Raw genomic sequence first — 22,473 nt, forward strand, 5'->3', positions numbered from 1 at the left:
TTCCATGGCTCGGGAACTCGAGGCCGTGTTTACTGCGGCCCACGGCTGGGCCTCCTCAGAGCAGGTCGTAGAAGTAGTCCAGGCCCTGGCCCAGCTCCCACACGGCCACCCCGACCCCCAGCTCCCGCGCCAGCTCCAGCCGCACCTGCACAGACTGATGGCAGAGCCACAGCCACCCTTCAGCACCCACCCCTGCCAAGCGCAGCCCAGTGCTCCCACCCCCGCCCCAGGCCTCTGGTCCCCAGGCTGCAGCCCCTGCCCCTCGCCCGGAGCCCCCCGCGTCATACACCTTCAGGGTCGGATAGAAGACGACGTGCTTGCCACCGCGGCTTCTGCAGAAAACAAGAGGGACCATGTGCCCTGCCCAGCCTGCCCCCCAAGCGCCCACCCTTCTTTGGGGGCACACTCGGCCTGGCCAACCCCACCCCACCCAGCAGGCGAGGGCAAGGGCTGAGAGGCGAAGGCCCCGTGGCTCCGCGATCCGTGGGGAGCCCCCCCGCCCCCAGTACACTCACTTCTTGTACTCGAAGAAGTGCTCCGCGGCCTGGCCATCCCACACCGGTCGGGGCCGGTGCTCCTTCAGGAGCTCGATGTACCTGCGGGGGGGGGGCTGCACTAGGGCGGGGCCAGGCTCTGCCACCCCTATAGGGGCTCCTGACAGGCCTGGGTGACCCCACGTGGCGCTCACTTCCTGTGGCCCAGCCCTGCTGCCGCACCCCCAGTCCTGTACCCCAGCCAACCGCCTGGCAGGAGGCTGGGGAGCTGCCCCCCCCCCCCCGGCAGTCTGCTAGGCAGCCTCGGGGCTGGGTGCACAGTCCCCCCCGGAGCAGGGTGGGTGGAAAGACCCTGAGGGACCCTCCTGGGACCCCACCTCCCGGCAGGCTGGCCCCTGGGGGATGCGTCAGCACCGCTGGGGTCTCTGGGGACAGCAGGACCAAGGCGGGCCCTCAGAACAGGGTATTCTTGGGTGGTGGGGCTGCAGCAGGCAGCTCATGGAGGGCACAGATGCCCCAGAAATGCCAGTCGCTTGCACCCGCCTGCACCCATGCAGCACGAGCGCCCCAACCAGCTCCTGTGACGCACAGGAGGGGGTGCTCCCTCCCCCAACCAGCACCTACCCCCGATGGGGAGGAGAGCGCCAAGCAGCCCGCCCCACACAGGGCCCTCAGGGGCACAGGCTGCCGCCCCTCAGCTGGGCGACCACAGAACGCACAATGGCACTCCGGGGCAGCCGACGGCCACCCCATGGAGCCAAGGGCCAGGAAACCAAGGCAACACCGAATTGCCCAGCTCACCAGAGGGACGGCCAGGGGTGCAGAGGCCACACGGGGTGGCCACAAGGAACCAGCGTGGAAAACAGGAGGGCCCAGGCCCGGGGGACAGACAAAATGGAGGGGTCTGCGGAGGTGGGGGATGGGCCAGGGGCCCGACACGGGCTGGGAGGGGAACAAAGCCCCCAGCCATGGACAGAGGAGGGAGGAAGGGGACGAGGGAGGAGGGAGGGCTGTGGGGTTCTGCTGGGGACCTTCTGAGGGGTGCTCACCCCCCACACACACTGGACAGGTGAGGGCTGCGGGCTGGAGGCCGGGGCAGGGGTGACTGGGGCTCCGGCTGGCCCTGGCCATGCTGCTGGGAGCTCCTTCTCTGGGCGTCATCGGGGCAGCAACGCTGATGACAGGGACCCCAGGATCTCAGTGGGGCCCAGTCTCAAGACCCCCTGGGGGCACTGCTGGGAGCCACCAGCCCGACGGCACCCTGAGCCCAAGGGCCGGTGAGGTGGCAGTGCCCTCGGGAGAGCAGGCGGAGCCTCTCCACCCCCGGCCCCTCATTTGACCCTCCAGCCGCCCCCAGGGCGTCGTGATGGATCCCTGCCGCCTCACACAGTGGGCACCGACAGCTTCCAGAGACTGCCCAGCCTTCTGCAGCCGGAGACTAAGCCAGAGGCTGGCATGTCACCAAGAAGTGACCCCTACATTCGGGGGCTGCCAGAGGGCACTGAGGGCACAAAGAGAATGGGGAGCAGGCACGAGAGCACCCCCATGACCCTTACAGAGCCCCAAGATGCAGTGGGGCTAGTGGACACATGTGGCTCAGCCGACCTCACCATGCCGGGTCAGCCTGGCAGTTGGCTGAGCCTCGGTTTCTCCTTCTGTAAGGGGGGGAATGGGCTAAGGACGAGTGCACAGGCATGGCCCACCTGTCCTGCCAGGGCTGGGGCAGGGCAAGGGCACAGCTCTGGGGGCACGGGGAGAGCATGGCGGCATGGATGTGTTGGCTCTGCCAGAGCTCTGACCATGAGCGTGGGAGGGGCCCTGCGGCTCCCCGTGATCTGGCACCAGGTCGACCTGCAGGGGAGTTCACAGCTGCTGCCAGGGCCATCCCAGTTCCATGGGACTGCCATCACCCTTCCCTGCCCCCCTCCGCAGGCTGCTTAGAGCAGATGGGCAGGCCAGTGGTGCACCAGGCAGGTGTGGGGGCAGTAGGCAGGTGCAGGTGTGGGGATAATGGGCAGGTGTGGGGGCAGTGGGCAGGGGCAGGTGTGGCAAGCAGGTATGGGGGCAGTGGGCAGGTGCGGGTATGGCATGCAGGTGGGCCTTTCAGGCTTGGGTGGACATAGATGAGTCCTCTGCCAACTGCCCGGCAGGTCTGCAGACCCCTGGAGAAGCATGGTAGGTGGGTTGCAGCCCCCACCGCAGGGACAGGGCTGAGGGTGGCTGTCCCTGGGGGCCCATGTGTGCCATGTCCCCACCCTGCTATCCTCTGGGTTCAGGCCCTGACCCTGACTTTTGTCTAATGCGCCTGCCCTAATCCCCAGCGGGGAATCAGTTCAATGCCTGCGGCCATCAAACGGATGTGAGGTAGGCTGAGCCAGTCAAGGCGTGGAGCAGGGTGGAGGCGCAGCGCCCGTCCTGCCATCCGCCAGGGAAGGTGAAACAGAGCCTCCGTGAGCAGCTGCCCCAACCCTCCCAGACGGCCAAGCTGGAACCACCTGGTGATGCCAGGCGCTGGCACCCATGGGGGTAGCAAGCCAGGCACCCTGCTTTGGGGACTGTGTGGCAGAGTGTGGTGTGGTGGTACCTCGGCATGGCCAGTCTTGCCCCAGAATATACTCAGAGCCCCCAGAATGTACTCAGAGCCCCCAGAATATACTCAGAGCCCCTAAATGCACTCAGAGCCCCCAAAATGTACTCAGAGCCCCCAGAATACACTCAGATCCCCCAGAATGCACTCAGAGCCCCTAGAATACACTCAGAGTCCCTAGAATGCACTCAGAGCCCCCAGAATACACTCAGAGCCCCCAGAATACACTCAGAGCCCCCAGAATGTACTCACAGCCCCCAGAATACACTCACAGCCCCCAGAATGCACTCACAGCCCCCAGAATGCACTCACAGCCCCCAGAATACACTCACAGCCCCCAGAATGTACTCAGAGCCCCCAGAATACACTCACAGCCCCCAGAATGCACTCATAGCCCCCAGAATGCACTCACAGCCCCCAGAATACACTCAGAGCCCCTAAATGCACTCAGAGCCCCCAGAATGTACTCAGAGCCCCCAGAATACACTCAGATCCCCCAGAATGCACTCAGAGCCCCTAGAATACACTCAGAGCCCCTAGAATGCACTCAGAGCCCCCAGAATACACTCAGAGCCCCCAGAATACACTCAGAGCCCCCAGAATGTACTCAGAGCCCCCAGAATACACTCACAGCCCCCAGAATGCACTCACAGCCCCCAGAATGCACTCACAGCCCCCAGAATACACTCACAGCCCCCAGAATGTACTCAGAGCCCCCAGAATACACTCACAGCCCCCAGAATGCACTCATAGCCCCCAGAATGCACTCACAGCCCCCAGAATGTACTCAGAGCCCCCAGAATATACTCAGAGCCCCTAAATGCACTCAGAGCCCCCAGAATATACTCAGAGCCCCTAAATGCACTCAGAGCCCCCAGAATGTACTCAGAGCCCCCAGAATACACTCAGATCCCCCAGAATGCACTCAGAGCCCCTAGAATACACTCAGAGCCCCTAGAATGCACTCAGAGCCCCCAGAATACACTCAGAGCCCCCAGAATACACTCAGAGCCCCCAGAATGTACTCAGAGCCCCCAGAATACACTCACAGCCCCCAGAATGCACTCACAGCCCCCAGAATGCACTCACAGCCCCCAGAATACACTCACAGCCCCCAGAATGTACTCAGAGCCCCCAGAATACACTCACAGCCCCCAGAATGCACTCATAGCCCCCAGAATGCACTCACAGCCCCCAGAATGTACTCAGAGCCCCCAGAATGCACTCACAGCCCCCAGAATACACTCAGAGCCCCCAGAATACACTCACAGCCCCCAGAATGCACTCACAGCCCCCAGAATACACTCAGAGCCCCCAGAATGTACTCACAGCCCCTAGAATACACTCACAGCCCCCAGAATACACTCAGAGCCCCTAAAATGCACACAGAACCCCTGGAATGCACTCAGAGCCCCTAAAATACACACAGAGCTCCTGGAATACACTCAGAGCCCCTAAAATACACACAGAGCCCCCGGAATACACTCAGAGCCCCCGGAATACATTCAGAGCCTCTAGAATACACACAGAGCCCCCAGAATGCACTCACAGCCCCCAGAATACACTCATAGCCCCCAGAATACACTCACAGCCCCCAGAATACACTCAGGGCCCCTAAAATACACACAGAGCCCCTGGAATGCACTCAGAGCCCCTAGAATACACTCTGCCCCAGGGCAGGCCCACGGCAACCTGAGCCAGAGACACGGGCAGGAGAAGGCTGTGTCCGATGGGCACGAAAACAAACAACTGCAGCACAACCACCCACACGGACACACTGTGCAAACACAACACAAGTGAACCGTCAGGCACAAAAATAAATACCCAGTGCACCACTCTGTTCACAAAAGCTTCAGAGATGGGCTGGTGCGGGGCACTGAGGCGGGGGGTCTAGGAGGGACCACCCGGCCGGGCAGTCGTTCCACTGGACCCGGTGAGGCTCGTCTCTCAGCTGGAGGGGCCGAGTGGATGTCAGTCTTGTCATACATGTAGGCCTTAGGCCCATTATGGCGTGTGGGTTTTTATTTTTCAGAAGATTCGGGAGTCTGTTCGCAGCATGACAAAGTAAGCTTCTCACAGGCTGGCCCTCCTGTTAATTATAATGAGAAATTCTGGACAGAAACAAAGAATTACCTGAAGCCTCTGAAGTGAGAAAAAAGCAGTTTCTGGGAGCTGAGCCCTGGAAGAGCGGACAAGCCGAGGGGGTTTTCTAGGCCATGGCAGGGCCTGAGGGCAGAGCTCACGGCGGAAGGTGAGGGCAAATCCCAGGAAGGACCGAGCCGGAGAAGGGGAGCCCAAACTCTGGACCCCATGGTCACGAGACACACAGCCATATATGAGAAACTTCATAACGAATGAAACAACAGAAAACCCCAGCGGAAAGAGGACCAAACAGCAAGGTGAGAACTGAGATACATTTGAAATAAAGTATAACTTGGGTGGACTCGGCACGACGGAGATGACGGCAGAAAGAATCAGTGGCCTCGAAGGCACATCAATAGAAAACAGAGGAAGAGAAAGACTGAAAGCTGACAAGAAGGTGAACGTATTTTTAAAGTGGAGCCCCGGAATGGGACATGAGAAATATTTGAAGTACCCCAAAATTCCCGACTTGAGGGAATGACATAAATGTACAATTCAGAAGCTCGACATATATGAGGAAAAAGCTGACGTGAACACATCACGGTCACACTGCTGAAAATCAAAGATAAAGAGAAAACTCTTGAAAACAGCTAGAGAAAAAGGCACATTACGTTCAGGGAGTGAAGTGAAGGACTGCTGTTGACCAGAAACCGTGGGGGCAGAAGACGGGGGGTCAATGCTTTCTTAAGAGACACATCCGCAGGAATGAAGGAGCAGAGACATTTCAGACAAAGGAAAAGCAAGAGTCCTCACCGCAGTGGACAGAACTGACCATCCAGCGGGAAACTCACCTCTGCCGGGAGGAAGGGCAGGGGGGTGGGAAACAGCTCAGTAAACACAAGACCACTGCTTCCTCTTGGTTCTACGGAGCTCTTGACGCTGCCAGGTGGGGTTCACATGTGGCCACTGAGGTATGGGATGGGGCGTCCTGGGCGGGGCCAGGAAGCACCACGCCTGGCGGGCAGCGGCCACAGCACTGCGCAGACGCCACGATGCATTAGGGACGCGAGCCGGGATCCGCCGCAATGCCAGAAAAGAACACGACAGGGTGGCGCCACCAGGCTACGTGCTGCACAACACGGCATTACGACTATTCAAGTATTTCAAAAAACAAGGGGGCAAGGAAAAACAAAGTAACAAAGAAGATAAACGGGGAGGAAGTAAAAAAGTGGCAGATCTAAACCTCACCACATCGGTGAGTTTGTCTTTAGTGGACTGACCACGCTATGAAAAAGGCAGAGGTCACGAAAAAGGTGGGACAGCCTCAACCACAGTCTGCCCTCAAGGAACAGCCCCGGGACACAAAGGTGATGGGTGGACAGCGAGTGGACGGGAAAGCTGCTGCGTGACGTGGGAACGGAGGCCCCAGGGCTCCCGGCGCGCCCCACGGGTGGACGGTATCGCCAGGAGGGATGTCTCGTGACGCTGTCATCAAAAAAATGTAGTGATCACAGATTGGAAAGCACCTGAGAATAGCTTCAGAATTTATAAAGGCAAAGTGACAGAAAAAACAGGACAAAGTCACGACAGATTTGTGACACTGCACTTAGCAATTAATAGGACAAGACAAAACATTTTTTAATTGGTTTGCACACAGGACGCCTGGGCCTCACCTCACGGGGGACCGCCACAGCCCCGGGCGCTCCAAGTCGAAAAGGACTGAAGCGCTATGTGCACTCAGCAGAATCAAGTGGCAAACTAATACCTTACTGCTAACAGTTAGAATTAAGAATCTAAGCAAATCCCACAAATCTGGACATTTAACAACACATTTCTAAATAACCTGTGGGTCAAAAGGGAAACCACAAGTTTGAACTGAATACTACCAGGACACTGGACCGTCACGCCACAAGGACGCTGAGGTCCTAGGTGGAGACATGTGCAGCGAGTTGGCCACTGTCCAGGCCGCGGCGGAAGGGGGACCCGGGAGGGGCTGGGGAGACCGAGGCCACCCGAGTTCACGGGACAGCGGCCAGGGGCAGAATGCTGCCCAGCCTGGGTCACCACGCAGAGGACCGGCCTGCTCGGGCGGGGGGGGAAGGACCGCCGGAGAGGCTGCGAGGGCCTGGGCCGTGCTGCGTCCCCCGCTGGGAGGAGCGGCCGTGCGCGGGGAGGGCCGCAGCAGCCCACCAGGGAGCCTGGCTCCGAGGACCCGGTGAGGGGCTGCCCAGGCCAGCCCAGGCCCTCGGGCGGGGGGGGGGGGGGTGCCAGGGACGCCCTCAGGGCACCCACCCCACAGCTCCCCGTCACCACGGCCTGCTCACGGCGCCTCAGGCCCCTCCTTGAACGCCTCGGACACGTCGTCTGCATCTGTCCTTGCCTCCGCTGCCCCCCACTATTAGTGTCCCACTATTGTCCCAGGAGCCCACAATGAGCCGATGCCCCGGGCACACCCCACTGAGGCCCTCCCAGCCCCAAGAGGGCCCCTCTGGCCCCCACCGGCCCCCACGATGAGCTCATCTAACCCCACTCAGGCCCTCCCAGCCCCACGACGGCCCCTCCAGCCCCCACCAGCCCCCACAATGGGCTCATTCAGCCCCACAACGGCCCACAACGGGCTCACCTGGCCCCCACGACGGGCTCGCGGGCGTCTCTGGAGGATGCATAGTCCACGCCGTAGAAGTTGAGCCCGAGGAGGATCTTGCTGCGCCACTGGGACTTGGGGTCCAGGACCTGGACGCAGGCTCGGACCCAGGACAGGGGTGCATTTGGGCCGGGCCTGTGGGGGGCGGGGAGAGGGTGGGACTCAGCAGAGGCAGGGAGGCCCCTGACCCAGGGGCCCAGACACTGTGCCACTTCCTTGGAGGAGCTAGGCGGACCCAGAGGGACCGGCCATCAAGGACCCTCTCCCAGGCCACAAGGTGCCCAGGCCTGGCGGTGGGTGCTGAGCGGCCAGCAGACGCAGGGGCCTCCCGGCCTGCGTCCCCCGCTCAGCTCAGGCCTCCACCGGGGAAGGGACACAGGGTGAGGGAACGTGGATGGGACCGACTGGGGGGTGCGGGCTGCCAGGGGTGGGGGTTGGGCTGCCTCTCCCCAGCTGGGGGAGACCCCACGCCTCCCCGGCTGCGAAGGGAAGTGGGCTTCTGAGCCGCGTTGCAGCCTGCGGATGCCAGCCCTGCCAGGGCACTCACTGCGGCCCTGCGGCGTAGTCATAGGTCATGAGGCTGAAGGCGTCCAGCACCGGGGCAAGCTGCTCCAGCTCCTTGTGTGTGAACGTCCCCAGCTGGTCGGTCCTGCGGGGAGCCAGGCACACCCCCCATGGCCTGTCACATGCCCCTGCCCGCCCCCAAGGCCAGCCCCTTCCCCGGCCCCTGCGGTGGGCTCCTGGCCCCACCCTCCCCGAGAAGCTGACCCCCATCCCGTGTTCTCCCTCTCCACCCCAAGGAGCCTCCCAGGCTGTACACGGGGCCACCCTGCACAGCTCCAGGTGGCTGGGAGGCGACACCCCCAACTGTGCAGGAGGGCATCCCCAGCCCCCCAGCGGCCTGAGGGAGAAGAGCCAAGAGCAGCAGGGACACGCTGCCAAGGCCACATGCGTGGCCCGGCTCCAGGACAGACAGCCTTGCCTGAGAGCAGGGCAGAGGACGGCAGGACAGGGGACAGTGGGAGGGGACAGCGGGACATGGGACCGATGACGGGGGATAGTGGGATGGGACAGAGAGACGGAACAGAAAGACAAGGAACAGCGGGATGGGACAGCACAGTGGGGCAGGGGACAGAGGGATGGGATGGTGGGACAATAAGACAGGATGGCAGGACAGGGGACAGAGAGACAGAGGACAGTGGGACAGGATGGCGGGATGGGACAGAGGGACAGGGAACAACAGGACGGGACAGTGAGCCCATGGCAGACGGAAGGACAGGGCTGCCCCCAGATGTGCCCTCACTCAGGCTCTTTGGGTGGAGGGGAGAGGGGCTCAGGCTCGCGGGCACCAGCAGAGCAGGCGCCAGGCTGCAGTGGCCGGGAACCCACGCAGGACCCTTCCCTCCAGCCCGTGAGCCCCTCCCTGGCCAGACTAACCCCCCGGACAGGCCCCGGGCATGACGGGCCCAGGCCATGCCCCAAGGGGAGGGCTCCGAGAGGTGGCAGACAGGTGGCTTCCACCCCGTGGTCCTCACGGACGCCCCCACTGCGCTGAACTCGTCCTCGTGTGGCAGCTCACGAGGGCAGAGGGGAAGCTGGGCGAGGTGGCAGCATCCTTGTGGCCTCGGGTGGGGAGGGGGCTGTGCGGTGGCCTCCCAACATAGAGCCTGCCTGGGGGACACTGGGGGGACCTTCCAGCACTGCGCTCCTGCCACCCTCCGCCCATCCCTTCTGCTCGCCCACGGCCTCCCCGCCTCGGCCCCGATGCTCATGGGGAGCTGCAAAAGTAGCGAGTAGCACATGTGGGGCAGGTGGGCAGAGGCCCGGGCCCAGTGAGGGGAACTGCACTCTCTCCAGGGGCTTCCTCTTGCCCGCAGCCCCCGACCACCAGGGCCCTGGGCCCACCCTGCCCTGCCCCATCCCCCCATGCCACCCCCAAGGCCGGGAAGCCCTGGAAGCCCTGGAGCAAGTGCTGTGCACTGCCCACCCCCACCCAGCCCAGGCCTGAACTTGCAGGCCACAGGCACCCGCCCCTTCCAGGGCCATCGCCCTGCAGCTGTCGGCTCAGGACATGACGCCCTGCTGTCCTCACAGCCACACCCTCAGTGCCCCCAAGAGACACTGGACAAGAGGTCAGATCCACTGGACACCCTTGCCGCAGTGGACACTAGGCAGAGCCAGAGCCGTGCCGCTGGCCCTGGCATGGACCCCTTACACCCATGCACAGAAGGGACCCCGTATGCTGTCTCCCCCCAGCCCTGCTGCACCAGCTCTGGTACCCCCGGTGGGGGAGGCCCCAGACAGGGTGTGGGGGCGGGGGCTGGAGGCAGCACCCAGGTGCACAGGGACCCTGGCCACAGGGAGCGGGCGCAGCGGGCAGTGCCCTGGGAGCAGCAGACGCAGACCCGTGCCTGCTCTGTTCTCACCACAGCTGGGTGGGCTCAGGGACTCTAAGGCCCCCTGACCTGCCCCCACAGGCCCAGGCATGCCATTCAGGAGGGCCCTTCCCCTCCCTGGCCCCTACCCAGCTCACCCTGTCCACTGGGTGCCAGAGCCCTTCCCTTAGAGCAAGTGCCCAGGGCAGGATGGCCATGGTGGCCCGTGGCCCAGTCTGAATCTGTTGTGGACCCAGAAAAGCCATGTCCTTTAACCCCCATTCAATATTGTTGGGGGAGGGACCTTTTTACTGTCTCCGTGGAGACGTGAGCCACCTGTTCTAGGTGGGGTCACTTACAGGAGCCCTTTAAGAGGGAATCGTTGTGGGAAAAGCTCAGAGCTGAGAGACCCCCACAGCCAGAGACCCCTGGAGATGCAGAAGGAAAACACCCCAGGGAAGCCTGATGAAATGAGGAGAGAACAAGGGAACGTGGCCACAGGCCAACCTGAACCTCATCGGCCCTTTCTTTAGAGTTAAGATTTCTTTCTCTGGATGCTTTGATTTGTACATTTTTGCAACCTTAGGAACAGAAACTTGCAACTTAACAAGCTCCCTTTTTAAAAGCCGTTCCGTTTCTGGTATGCTGCATCTGGCAGCTTACAAACTAAAACGCTCCGTTAGCAGCCGGGTGGCTCTACCTTCCGAGCCCCGGCACTCCCGCCTCTCAGGGCTGGTCCGAGAGGGTCTGGTGGCCGCGAATGCCCAGTGTGGCTGGGAGGCAGCACACACACCCACCCTCCCTGCCAACGAGGGTGTGAAAGCCCCAGGTTGCTGCTCTGGCCCAAAGTGCCAACACGGAGGTCTCCCGGGGTCCCGGGGCTCAGCAGAAGCAGGAAGCCTCGGCGAGGGTTTCCCACACTCTCTGTGCAGGCAGCCATCCCTGCGGGCATTCGGGCAGCACCGAGGCCGGCCGAGGGTCTGCTCCTCAGGGCCTCAGGGGCACGGCCCGAGTCCCGGGCGACCCCACACTGGGGGCCCAGCCTGCACCTGCCACTGTGGCACTCACCCTGGGGTGACAGACGGGGGAACAACGAGGATGACCAGCAGCCGGGCCTGGTGCAGTGTCTCTGCCACGTGGGTGAGCATGTGGATGAGGCCCCTGCAGGAAGGAGAGCAGGAGTCAGACAGCCCTCAGGCCCCCCGCCCAGCCTCGGCCACCCCTCACTACAGGTTCCCCTGTAAGGGGTGCATGTGGGCAGCACCCAGGGAGCAGCTGGGCTGGAGCAGAGCTCAACACAGCCCGGCCAGGCTCAGGGATCTCCCCCCAGGACTCAGCCCCTCCCGTCACAGAACGGCCCTGGCTCAGCAATGCCAGGGGCTGCGGGATGGACCTAGGGGCTGAGCTGTGAAACGTCACAAGACCCCACAGATGTGCAGCTCCTGGGAGAGCTTCAGAGAGCATGGGTGGGGGTCCGGCTGACAACACCTGGGGACTGAGACTCTGGGGATGCTGGGCACCTGAAGGGGTGCGGGGAAGGCAGGGCTCCCCAGGGGAGGTGCGAGGCTAAGCCAGCCCTGTGGTCTGGTGTGGACAGCCACCATGTCCAGCAGTGAAACCGTGGGAACACAGGGACTAGCCAGGGGCTACGGTATTACAGACCCCATAAAGCCTGCCCTGGGCCCAGCTCACTCCTGTGGGCGTGGCCAGAGCACCGGACAGCCCTTACAGGAGAGGGTGCCCACAGCTGGGGGTGAGTGGGACGGGTGAGAGGGGTGCCAGAGAGGCTGTGGCAGTGGCGCCAAGCAATGGAGGGGCCCAGGGCAGGCTCGCAGCGGCATCACAGGGCAGACACCCTGATGCTGGGCCTCGGGCCTTGGACCTTGGACCCGTGAACCAGGACGCCCAGGATGCCAACCCCCGCCCCCCACCCCTGCCGGGAGCCTGTCTGGGGCTCTCCTGCAGGTGCAGCCGGCACAGGTCCCACCCCAAGCCCCTCAGGTGGGAATCCTGGCCCCTCTCCCCAGCACTGGCCCAACCCCAACAGCGATGCCCTCTGCCCCTGGAGATCCCGCCCATGGGGCCTGTGCAGCCACACCTCCCACAGCTGCCCACCCTGGACAAAGCCTTGCCCTCAGCCCAGCACCCATGGGGTGCAATCTCAGGAGTCCCACCCAGCCCGAGTGCTTCCTTCCAGGCAGGGAGCAGGCACAGTGGCAGAGGCCTGGTTCTGAGCCTCAAAACCCAACAGGGAGGGTGCCCAGGCCGTTCACCTCGCCTGCCACGCGGGAGACGCCGTCTGAGTCCCGCCCATGCACCAAAACAACAAAAAAGACCCCAATAGAAGCCTGAAGTGCAGACAGCACCTCGAGGCTTCCACCCGCGGGCCGACCGCTGCCGCCTCCCAGGGCTCGGCACGCCTCCCAGGAAGGATGTGGGGTGACTCTCATAGCACCCCCAAGCCTCACGAAGTCCCCGTGGTGAAAGCTGGCCATGTTCCCTCGTCACTGTGAACTGCTGGTCAAGCAAGTGCCACCCAGGCTGCAGCCACCAGTGGAAAACAATGTCCTGCCCATGGGGGCCAGGGGTCAGTGCAGCGGCCTGTCGGTTGGGGTCAGGGATGAGTGCACCAGCTTGCCATGGGGGTCAGGGGTTAGATGGACCAGGCAGCCTGCGCATGAGCCTGGCCCCATTCTCCATGTGGCCCATTCAGGACCCACGAGGGCAGAACGGGAGAGAACGCCCCTCCTTAGGCGCCCCTCAGAGACCCCCAGGCTCAGGGAGAAGCCCCTCAGCCCGGGTCCCCACTCACACATGCTTCTGGCTCAGCAGCCGACTCCACACCTCTACCACGAAGCCGTCAAAATGCTGGGTCTACAGAAAAAGGGAGGTGAGGGCACAGAGTCCCCAAGGCCCCGTGACCCAAACGGATGGCCAGCAGCCCACTGGCCAGGCCACCTGGCCCTCCAGGAAGGCCGATGCCATGCCCAGCCAGACCCTCTGAAGGGGGCAGTGCGGGGGTCCCCACAGGAGCCCAAGGAGTCAGTGTCCCTGCCTCCACTCTTCCCCCGCTGTCTCTTTGGGAGTCCAGGCTCTGAACTTGGGGGGAGAGGGATGGGACGCATCCGCTTGTCCCAGCTGGCCACCACCGCCCTGACCAGGCCTGTGCCCAGCGGCCACTAAGTCCCGTCTGGGCTCTGCAGATAGCACATGACACCCTCCCCTCCTCATGGCATCTGTCCTTCGGTCTGCAGGAGTGCCCAGCTGCCAGTGGGACTCCTTGCCCAGTAGCAGGGCAGACATGGCCAGCTTCTGAGGATGTGACTTGCTGAGGCAGCCAGTGGCCTGACGCCATCTCTCCAACTCCCTTCACACTTCACCCTGAGTCTCCCCAAACCCCCACCTCACCCCAAACCAGCTCTCTGACCACCACGGGTAGCCCTGGCGCCCTCCACTCAGATGCAGTGGGTGGCCAACAGAGAGCGGCTGGGCAATGGGCCTCACCCAAGGTGGGTTCCCTCAGACCCTGGACCCCAGAGGGAGCCATGGCAGCCTCCGTCCCCTCCAGCGGGCCCTGAGCTGGGCAAGCGGACCGAGGGCAGGAGCCCCCCATGACGGCTGCACGCGCAGGCATGGCTGAGGGGCGAGGGTTGCAGGCCCGGCTGGCGCGAGCCTGCACACGGCCTCTCGGGTCCCAGGGCTCACCTTCGCTACCTGCACCATGGTCTTGCTGAGCTCCTCTATCTCGTCCTCGCTGTCAAAGACGTTTCTGAAATCGTCGTACGTCCAATCCTCAAACAGGAGCCGTGGCACTGGGGGTGATAGATGTGCCCGGGGGTACAGCGTGAGGCAGAGGGCAGCGCCACTGCCTCCCTGCTGCCTTGTGCCCGCCCAGGGCTCCTTCACCCCAGGCGGTGCGCACTAGCTCCTCCTCACCTGGGCAGACCCTCTGGGCCCCTCCTCACCTGGGCAGACCCTCAGGGCCCCTCTTCACCTGGGCAGACCCTCAGGGCCCCTCTTCACCTGGGCAGACCCTCAGGGCCCCTCCTCAACTGGGCAGACCCTCTGGGCCCTTCCTCACCTGGGCAGACACTGGGCCCCTCCTCACCTGGGCAGACCCTCTGGGCCCCTCCTCACCTGGGCAGACCCTCTGGGCCCTTCCTCACCTGGGCAGACACTGGGCCCCTCCTCACCTGGGCAGACCCTCTGGGCCCCTCCTCACCTGGGCAGACCCTCTGGGCCCTTCCTCACCTGGGCAGACACTGGGCCCCTCCTCACCTGGGCAGACTCTCTGGGCCCCTCCCTGGCCCTCCCTTCCTGCCTCAGACTCTCCTGAGTCTGAGTAGACTCGTGCTCTGACTCCTTCCAGCTGCCTGGTCCACCCTGCGACCCGCCTCTGTAGCTCCCCTCTGCCCATCTCTCCTGCCCACTACCCGGCCAGCCCAGCTGTGCTCTGGGACGCTGGTGATCTTTCCTTGCCAGAGCACCCAACAGACCCGGAGAAGGCACTGCCAGTGGGAGAGGGAACGAGGGGCTGGGGGGCAGGGCAGTGTGGGCCAGGCAGGACACAGGTCAGCACAGCCTTTGTGGGGTGTAGTGTGGAGGCCAGAGGCTGCCACTTTGAGGGGCAGGGTGCAGGAGGGCCATAGGGCTCGGCCGGGGGACTGTGCATGCCAGGCTCTGGGCTGGCTTCGCTTCTGGGCAGGCGGGGAGGGTCTGAGAGCAGTGCTGCGCTAGGAGGGCACAGTGCGAGAAGCTCCAGGCGGCCCATGACTCACCGAGGCGCAGGCCCTTGTGCTTCCTGACGGCACGCATCCAACCTGCGGGTACGGAGAGGGTCAGGGCGGCCCCCCTACACTGCGGGCATGGAGGTGGTCAGGGCGGCCCTCGCACCCTGCAAAGCAAAGGCTCACCCTCCTGAGCTGGACGACAGACTCAGTCAGTGGCAGGACAGGCCACACCCAGCCAGGCCTGGGGACCCTACCTGGGGTCAGACACAACTTCCCCTTCCTGCTTCCAGAACCCCCAAAATGGGCCCTGCCCCCTCTCTTCTAGGGCCGTCCTGCTCCCTTAAGACCAGCCTGCTCCCTCTCCTAGAAGCCCCCCCTCCTCTTTCAGAAAGGGGACGCCGGCCTGCCACGTCTCTCACCCAGACGTGTGACTAGCATATCACTGAGGAGAGAGCCAGGGCTTGGGGACAGGGGCCCTGAGACCCTGGCCGGGGAGGAGCTGCCCCGAAGCAGCAGAGCCGCAGTGGACACCCCGGAGGCTCCCCGGACGCGGGGTGTGTGGGGCGGGCAGGCGGGAGCAGCGTGTGCCGCCTTCCTGCCGCCGGACATGTGAGGGCAGCCCGGGGGCCGAGCAAGCTGGCCGTGCAGCCTCTGCACACGCACAGCACCTTGGTCCACATCATGCAGGCCCGTGACCTCGAACATCTCCCGGCCGCGCCGCTTCAGCTGCAGCCAGACGGGCGAGACCAGCGTGAATTTGCTCCCGAACACCTTGGCGACGTCGTAGCCGTGACTATTCCACTGGGCAGGGAAGAGGCCAGGGACAGTGGGCAAGGTCAGCGCCCGGCCCCCGCCCCGTGCTCAGGCCACGCAGCTCCCGTGCCCTCCCCAGGGCCCGGCTCACAGGTGTGACGTAGCCCAGGACGGCTCCCGCGAAGTGCCGCTCCCGTGCCTGGGCCGGGCAGTAGCTGCGGTGCTCCAGCACCACGTCCTCGGCGCGGACGTCGGTCACCACCAGGCCCCGGTCCTGGACGGGCCTCTCGGAAAGCTGAGTCTGAAGACAGCAAGGGTGGGGAGGCACCTCCCCGGCAGGCAGCGCTGTGCGCCCGCACCCCCGTGTGGCCCGGCAAGCCTCCGCTGCACGCACTTGTGCCTCCTGCTCGAACACGCGGGGCACACGCGGCCCCTGACCAGCCTCCGGCGTCCCTGCCCCGCCTCCGGCCATCCCTGCCCCACCCTAGGGTGCCCAGGCCACAGAGTGCTCTGCCCAGGACAGGCGCAGACACCCGCTGTGAGTACCCGCCCCGGCAGAGGGCTCCCCTGGGCCCTCCCCTAAGACCAGCACGGGGTTCGCTCGATCCAGGGCCCCCATGGGACGAAGTGCAGACGCAGAGGAGCAGCTGCCGGGACAAGGCAGGAGTTGCAGGGCCCAATGGACCCCAGAGGAGCCCCACAGAGAGAAGCCAGGCCCAGCAGGAGACAGGTGTGGGGGCCGCCCACTCGCCACGCTCAGCCCCCCAGCCCCCACCTTCTCCAGCAGCGTCCTTGAGGCAGCTTTCTTGGCATCTGACTTGGACAGGGTGGGACAGGCCGGGTGGCAGGCGAGCGCGAGGCAGAGCACATGCAGCAGCGTCCTCATGGCTGCAGCGCGGCGGGTGTGGCTGTGGGGAGAGCAGGGCTTACGGAGGCCCAGTGGGCGCAAGGCCCCAGGCCTGGTGCCGCTGACTCTGCTCGGACACCCAGGAAGGGCCTCCTGGCTGGCCTCCAGGGCCGTCCCGTTGGGGCAACGCTGGCCCCCACCTCCCTTCACAAACCCAGGGAAATCCCAGCACAGTAACGATGAGAAGAAAACAGACGTTTCTCGTAAACTCAGCGTGGAGAAGGCGCTTCCAGCTATGCCCACCACGGCAGGAATTAGGAGAAAACACCAACAGGTTTTTTTTCTAGTTTCCTGGATGCCGGAATTCAACACACCAGAGACAGATTGGCTTTTCATAAAAGGGGATTTATTTTGTTAGTTCTTCAGAGAGGCAGCTAACCTTCCACTGAGGTTCTTTCTTACGTGGGAAGGCACAGGATGGTCTCTGCTGGCCTTCTCTCCAGGTCTCTAGGTTCCAACAACTTTCCCCAGGGCGATTCCTTTCTGCATCTCCAAAGGCCTGGGCTGAGCTGCGAGTGCTGAGATGAAGTATGCTGAGCTGAAGTATGCTGAGCTGCTTGGGCTGTGCTACGCTGAGCTCTCATTTAAGCACCAGCCAATTAAATCAAACATTGTTCACTGCAGCAGACACGCCTCCTAGCCGATTGCAGATGTCATGAGCAACAGATAAGGTTCACATACCATTGGCTCATGTCCACAGCAACAGAACTAGGCACCTTCACCTGGCCAAGTTGACAACTGACTCTACCACAAGTTTATAGATAAAAATACAAACCTTCCATTTAGGGAAAAACAAAAGAACCTGGAAAGGCCAATAAAACACATTTGTGGGGAAGAACATTTGGGGCTGGGCTTGGGGGTGGGAGGTCCAGGAAGGCCACCTTGGAGGGACACAGAAGGCCCCGACAGGGCCCTATGGCAGGGCAGGGTCCACCACCAGGGACGGGGCGCTGGATAAGGTGCTGGTGTCACCCAACGTCCACGGGGTCGAAGGGAATGATGTTGGGGCAGGAGCACAGGTGACCCCCCAAGCTGTGGGAGCTCAAGCCGGGGAGGCCCAGCAGTAACGGCCAGCTCTTCAGGCTTCACTTTCTTTCTCCACGCAGCACGAGCGACTCCACCAGTGGTCCCCATGCCGAGTCCTAAGACTCATGCACCCATCTCCAGGGACACACTGGGAAACCCGACGGGGGGCTCCCAGTCACGGTAAGGTGCCACGATGCAACAGGAAACACAAACTCATCGTACTGAGCAGTCCATTTACAGGCTCCAGGAGGGAAAGGCAGGGCAGACATGGGCCCAAAAGGAAGTGAGGAGGGTACTTGGCGCTGCTGGCGGCTTTGTTTCTTTAACTGTATTTCTGATTTTCCCACGGCAAACTTATTAGTCGCACAGCACAGTTTCAGGTCAAGCAAGTGTCCTGGGATCAGGACCTGCAATTCGCCTTTCCTCGTCGTTTGCACGTGGCGCCCGGCTAGGCAGGCACAGGCCTCGGCTCTCCCCACAGCGTCAGAGCACACAGGCGTGAAAGAAGTGGGTCAGTCCACAATGCGTGCGGCCTGGCCAAGGGGCTACCCCAGCCACCCTGCACCCGGCACCCAGCTGTCGTCCGGATCCCAGGCACCTCCATGCCTGCTGGGCAGTGCCCACGGCCCCTGGTCTGCTGACCATTCATCCCATCCCAGAAGCCTCCTCCAGACTGGCATCTCCCTGTAGAGCTGGCACAGCTGCCCCTTTCCACTGTCACCTCCCCAGATGAGAAGACCTCTCCCAGCATGGACTGGGGGCCCTGGGCTGCCCCTGGGGTGAGTTCCGATGCTTGGGCACGGGTCCACCCACAGTGTGCCTGTGTGCAGGCAGAGACTGGACGCTCCCTCACCCATGGAGCAGGGATGCCTCAACGCCTGGTCCGTGAGTAGGAAGGACACGTGCAGGGCGTTCTATGCAGCTGACAGGGAGGAAGGGCCGAGGTGACTGCCTTCTCTCCCATGCCACTCTGGCCAGCTGGCTGGTCCTGCTGTTAGTGAATCGTGCCAGCAACAGAATCAAGGGATAACTGTGCCCTCTGACCTGGCACCAGCACCCCCTGCTGCTGCTGGCTCCTGCAGGGGTGCCAGCCCAGAACCACCTGGAGCCTACCTGGCCTGGGACAGAGGCTGCTGCTGTGAGGCCAATGTAGGACAGCCCGGCCCAAGAGGCTGGGAGAGCAGCAGGATCCCAGAACAAATGAGCTTCCACAGGCACTGTGCACACGGAGGGCCGGCCTGCCCACTGGTGCAAGCCACAAGGTGGTGTGCAGTGGGGAGGGCCTGACGGCATGCTGCCCGCCCCCACAGGTTCTTGGCCTCCGTTGCTGACCCCACTCCACTCCTGACTCCTCTGCAGCTGGTGGCCCACCCTGGTGCTCTGCACACCCACTCCAGCCACCCAGCTGTCCATTCCGGCCTGTACTCCTCACTGAGGACGGTCGTTGCCTGGGGGCAGTGGTCCAGTAGGGGTTTGCAGTCTACCTACCAAGGAGGCCCTCAGTCTGCAGGCCCTGACCTGTCTTCACGTTGGAGGGCAGGAGGCAGGGGGAGAGGGCCAAAGGGATGGCGCCACCAGACACAGACAGCAGGAGGACAAGCCTTGCGGCCTCCATGCCTGCCAGGGGGCAGACCAGGCCGGAGCTGACACTGACCAACTGTGCCCAGTGGGCTGGCCAGAACCACTGAGGCATGGGGACAGTAGCACCAGGACAAGGGTCCACTGCCCCACTTCCCTGACCCATTACGCCCTCGATGCTTGAGGCAGAAGCTGTGTGGGATGTGGGCAGGGAACCTGTGCTGCCCAGAGGCTCTTCCCAGCTGCCAGCTCCTCCCCTGCCTCCCTGCTGGACACTGGGCACTGCTCCGCTTATCTGCAGTTGGAACTGGCCAATCCTGCTCAGAGGCCGAGAACGCAGATTCCCCATCACACCCTTCCCAGAGCGCAGGTGTCTGAGCTCTCACCTGCCACGTCCTTGTACTCAACATGTTTTCTTCTAAAAAGAGCAGCTCTTCCTTTGGGTAGAATGGCCCCACATATGGGGTTTCACGTTTACAGGTAAGCCTCCAAACCACAGGTCACCTGAGGACCTCCTGCGCTGGGCTCTTTGGAAGAAGTGGGCCCTGAGAAGCTGCTTCCAAACAAGCTGACTGAGTGCCACCATTCCAGGCCCCAAGTGCTATCGCTTCCAGAAGGCTTCTGTTTCAGCACGTGGCAGAATGGACAGCTAGCCCCCGGGGTGGCAAGCCTCACAGCAAGAAACCCACTTAAAACCACAGCCCAGCACAGGCTTGTCACGTGTGCACATATACGTACACCCTACACATGTGTGCCACGAGTGGAGCCAGCTCATCAGATCTCTCCTCTTCCACATGATGCCTTCTTTTCTACACTCATTCACGCTTTAGAGGTGCTGGCATTCGTGCATTTGAAGGACCTCCCACCTCAGTAACTCTCAGTTGAGAAACACTCATTTCAACGCCTGAGTGCGTCACCTTGCTGCTGGCCAGAGCCCTGGGCGTCACCCTGCTGCTGGCTGGAGCCCTGAACCACTCTAACGGAAATCCTCCTATTTTAACAGCAAGCATATCGGTTAACCTAGTTTTCTCTTTCATGCCCGACCAAGCTCCTACAGAGAGAGGTGAGTGTGCCCAGGACCCAGGCAGGGTGAGCAGCAGGGCAATCGCACCCAGTGATGCAGGCCAGGCCCTGTGTGAACCACACATTCTCCCCACAGCCCCAGGAGCACTGGGGTGCCGGAGAGGGAGTCTGAACCCCACCGGGCGCAGAGCCCACCAGTGCACAAGGGCTCTGCAGCACAGGGGAGGGAACTGGCCACCTGTGAGGCCACGTGAACTCTCGCTCCTGTCCACATTCCCCTTTGCCCACACTCACACTTGTTCTCACCCATTACTGTGACCCAAGCTCAAACTTACCCACTCACCCTCCTCCACACCATCTGTGCACACTTGCACACTCAGTCGATGCTCATGCACATACTCTCATGCACGCTTGCCCACACTCACATCCGCTCTCACGCCCACCCGTCCACACTCACACACTCGCCCCATGTCCACGCTCGCCCGCACGCACACCCTCTCACACCCGCTCTCACGCACGCTCGCCCTCGGTCCACGCTCGCTCTCCTCCGCACAGCTTCTCCCGCCCCCTACGCGGCCCGCCCCGCGTCGCCCGCGCCCCTCACGCCCGTGGGTCCCTGGCGGAGCCTGCTGCCCCGCACACACACTTCGCGGACGGGGGCTTGGGGCCGCACGAGGAGACACGGGCGGGCAGCGAGACCCGGACACCACTGGCCAGCCGCCGCGGGCTCACCTTCATGTCCTGGAGGCCGGCCGGAAGTCGCTTGCAGCGCCCCCGGATGTCCCGCCCACGGACCGCCCGCCGCCACGCACGGCACGCTGGGAAGGGGCGGCGGGGGCGGGGCTTAGAGGAAGGGGCGAGGCGGGGCTGGGGGCGGGGCTGGGGCGGGGCCTGTCGGGGGCGGGCGGGGCCTCCTGCAAGGTATAGCGCTGTGTGCACCTTGGCGCAGCGGCCACGTCGGGGTCGCCCTGGGCCTCAGGCTGGCAGGGACTCCGGGCGGCGTGGGCGGATGGAGAGAAAACGATGGACTCATCCCAGGCGGCGCGCTCCCCTCCACGCACCCTCTTGGACGTGGCGCGCCGCCTGTCCGGCCTTCCTTCTGCCCCTGGGCTGCAGCCTCAGCCCACAGGCCGGGTAGCTATTGCCACCATACCGAGCCGATGCAGGTCCGGCCCAGGGCCCACCAGGGAGGGTCCATCCGCACGGCCCATGGACACGGAAAATCCCCGAAACTCCCGTCCATCTTGCAAGTTCCAAACCTGGAACCCCCAGAGGCCAAAAGAACCCTTCTATTTGTGCCGGCAGCCAGGGGAATCAGGAGTTGGGGGTGCCTCTGCGGTGGAATGAAGGCCTCTCAGAAAGCACCTACACTTGGTGCACGGTGACACCCACGTCCCGTCCACCCCCAGCCCCCATTGCCCACAGCACAGTTTCCTGCAGAAAACCACGTGCCAGTCCCCACCCTGCCCTCTGCCACCCCCGGCACTGTGGCCAGCTTCGGGGCACTGTGCAGTGGTTCCCCATTTCCGCTGCCTGAACTGAACCTTATTCTCTTCTTTTCCAGTCACATTTCCTTCTTTCATTTCCCATATTTTCTGCCAGGAGACCCTCTTCCCACAGGGGGCTGGGGACTGGGCCATCTGTCTTCTAGGCCATGTCCCAATTGTCAGGGGTCACCTGGCAGGTCTGCTTTCCTGCCACCAAGGCTGGACCTCCAGCTGGGGCCAGGCAGAGTCGAGGACGCCCCTGAGCTTGTGCAGTCCTGGCAATGCAAAGGAGACCCCAGCAAGGCCAGCGCTCTCAAGTGGAAAATGCAGCTCACCACCTTAGGATCCCATCAAGTTCTGAGGCCTTCAGAGCCATAGAATGTCAGAGTCCACCCAGAGTCCACTCCAGGCCTGAGTCGCAGATGCCAAAAGTGGACAGGATGGAGGCACTAAGCCCCTGCCCCAGCCCCCTCTGCAGAGTGCCCACCAGCGCAGTTCTGGGGTCCTGTCCAGTCACCAGTGGGAAGCAGTGGACCTTCCAGTTGGTGCGGCACGGGCCACGGGGCCGGTAGCTCAATTGAAAACAGACCTCTTATGCGTGTACGTGGCTGCAGGGAGATTGAGAGTGCGCAAGGGTGAATCAGTACCAAAGCCTTAGCATCTCTGTACCAAGCTGGAACCTGCACACATCTGGTGTTTTGCTGTTCTGAACAGTTCAGATAACTCAAGTTTACCTAACTGTTTTAATTTTAATCTATCAAGTGTTTAAGTCATTGAGGCACCTGGG

General features: G+C 62.8%; 1 protein-coding gene across 1 annotated transcript; it reads right to left on the minus strand.

The window, feature by feature from the left end:
* Window positions 1-21,011, minus strand: CHID1 (chitinase domain containing 1). Its single transcript, XM_077115311.1, has 13 exons — window positions 20,932-21,011; window positions 16,441-16,573; window positions 15,817-15,966; window positions 15,581-15,713; window positions 14,961-15,002; window positions 13,888-13,994; window positions 12,995-13,056; window positions 11,251-11,343; window positions 8,355-8,456; window positions 7,787-7,942; window positions 516-596; window positions 290-332; window positions 1-154 (listed from the first exon to the last, which is right to left on the minus strand). The coding sequence occupies exons 2-13, from the start codon at window positions 16,549-16,551 to the stop codon at window positions 56-58; spliced, it is 1,179 nt and encodes a 392-aa protein (XP_076971426.1). The 5' UTR covers window positions 16,552-16,573; window positions 20,932-21,011; the 3' UTR covers window positions 1-55.
* Window positions 21,012-22,473: the final 1,462 nt, after the last annotated feature.

This window comes from Tamandua tetradactyla, chromosome 9 (assembly GCF_023851605.1).
Source record: "Tamandua tetradactyla isolate mTamTet1 chromosome 9, mTamTet1.pri, whole genome shotgun sequence".
Taxonomy (NCBI): Eukaryota; Metazoa; Chordata; class Mammalia; order Pilosa; family Myrmecophagidae; genus Tamandua; species Tamandua tetradactyla.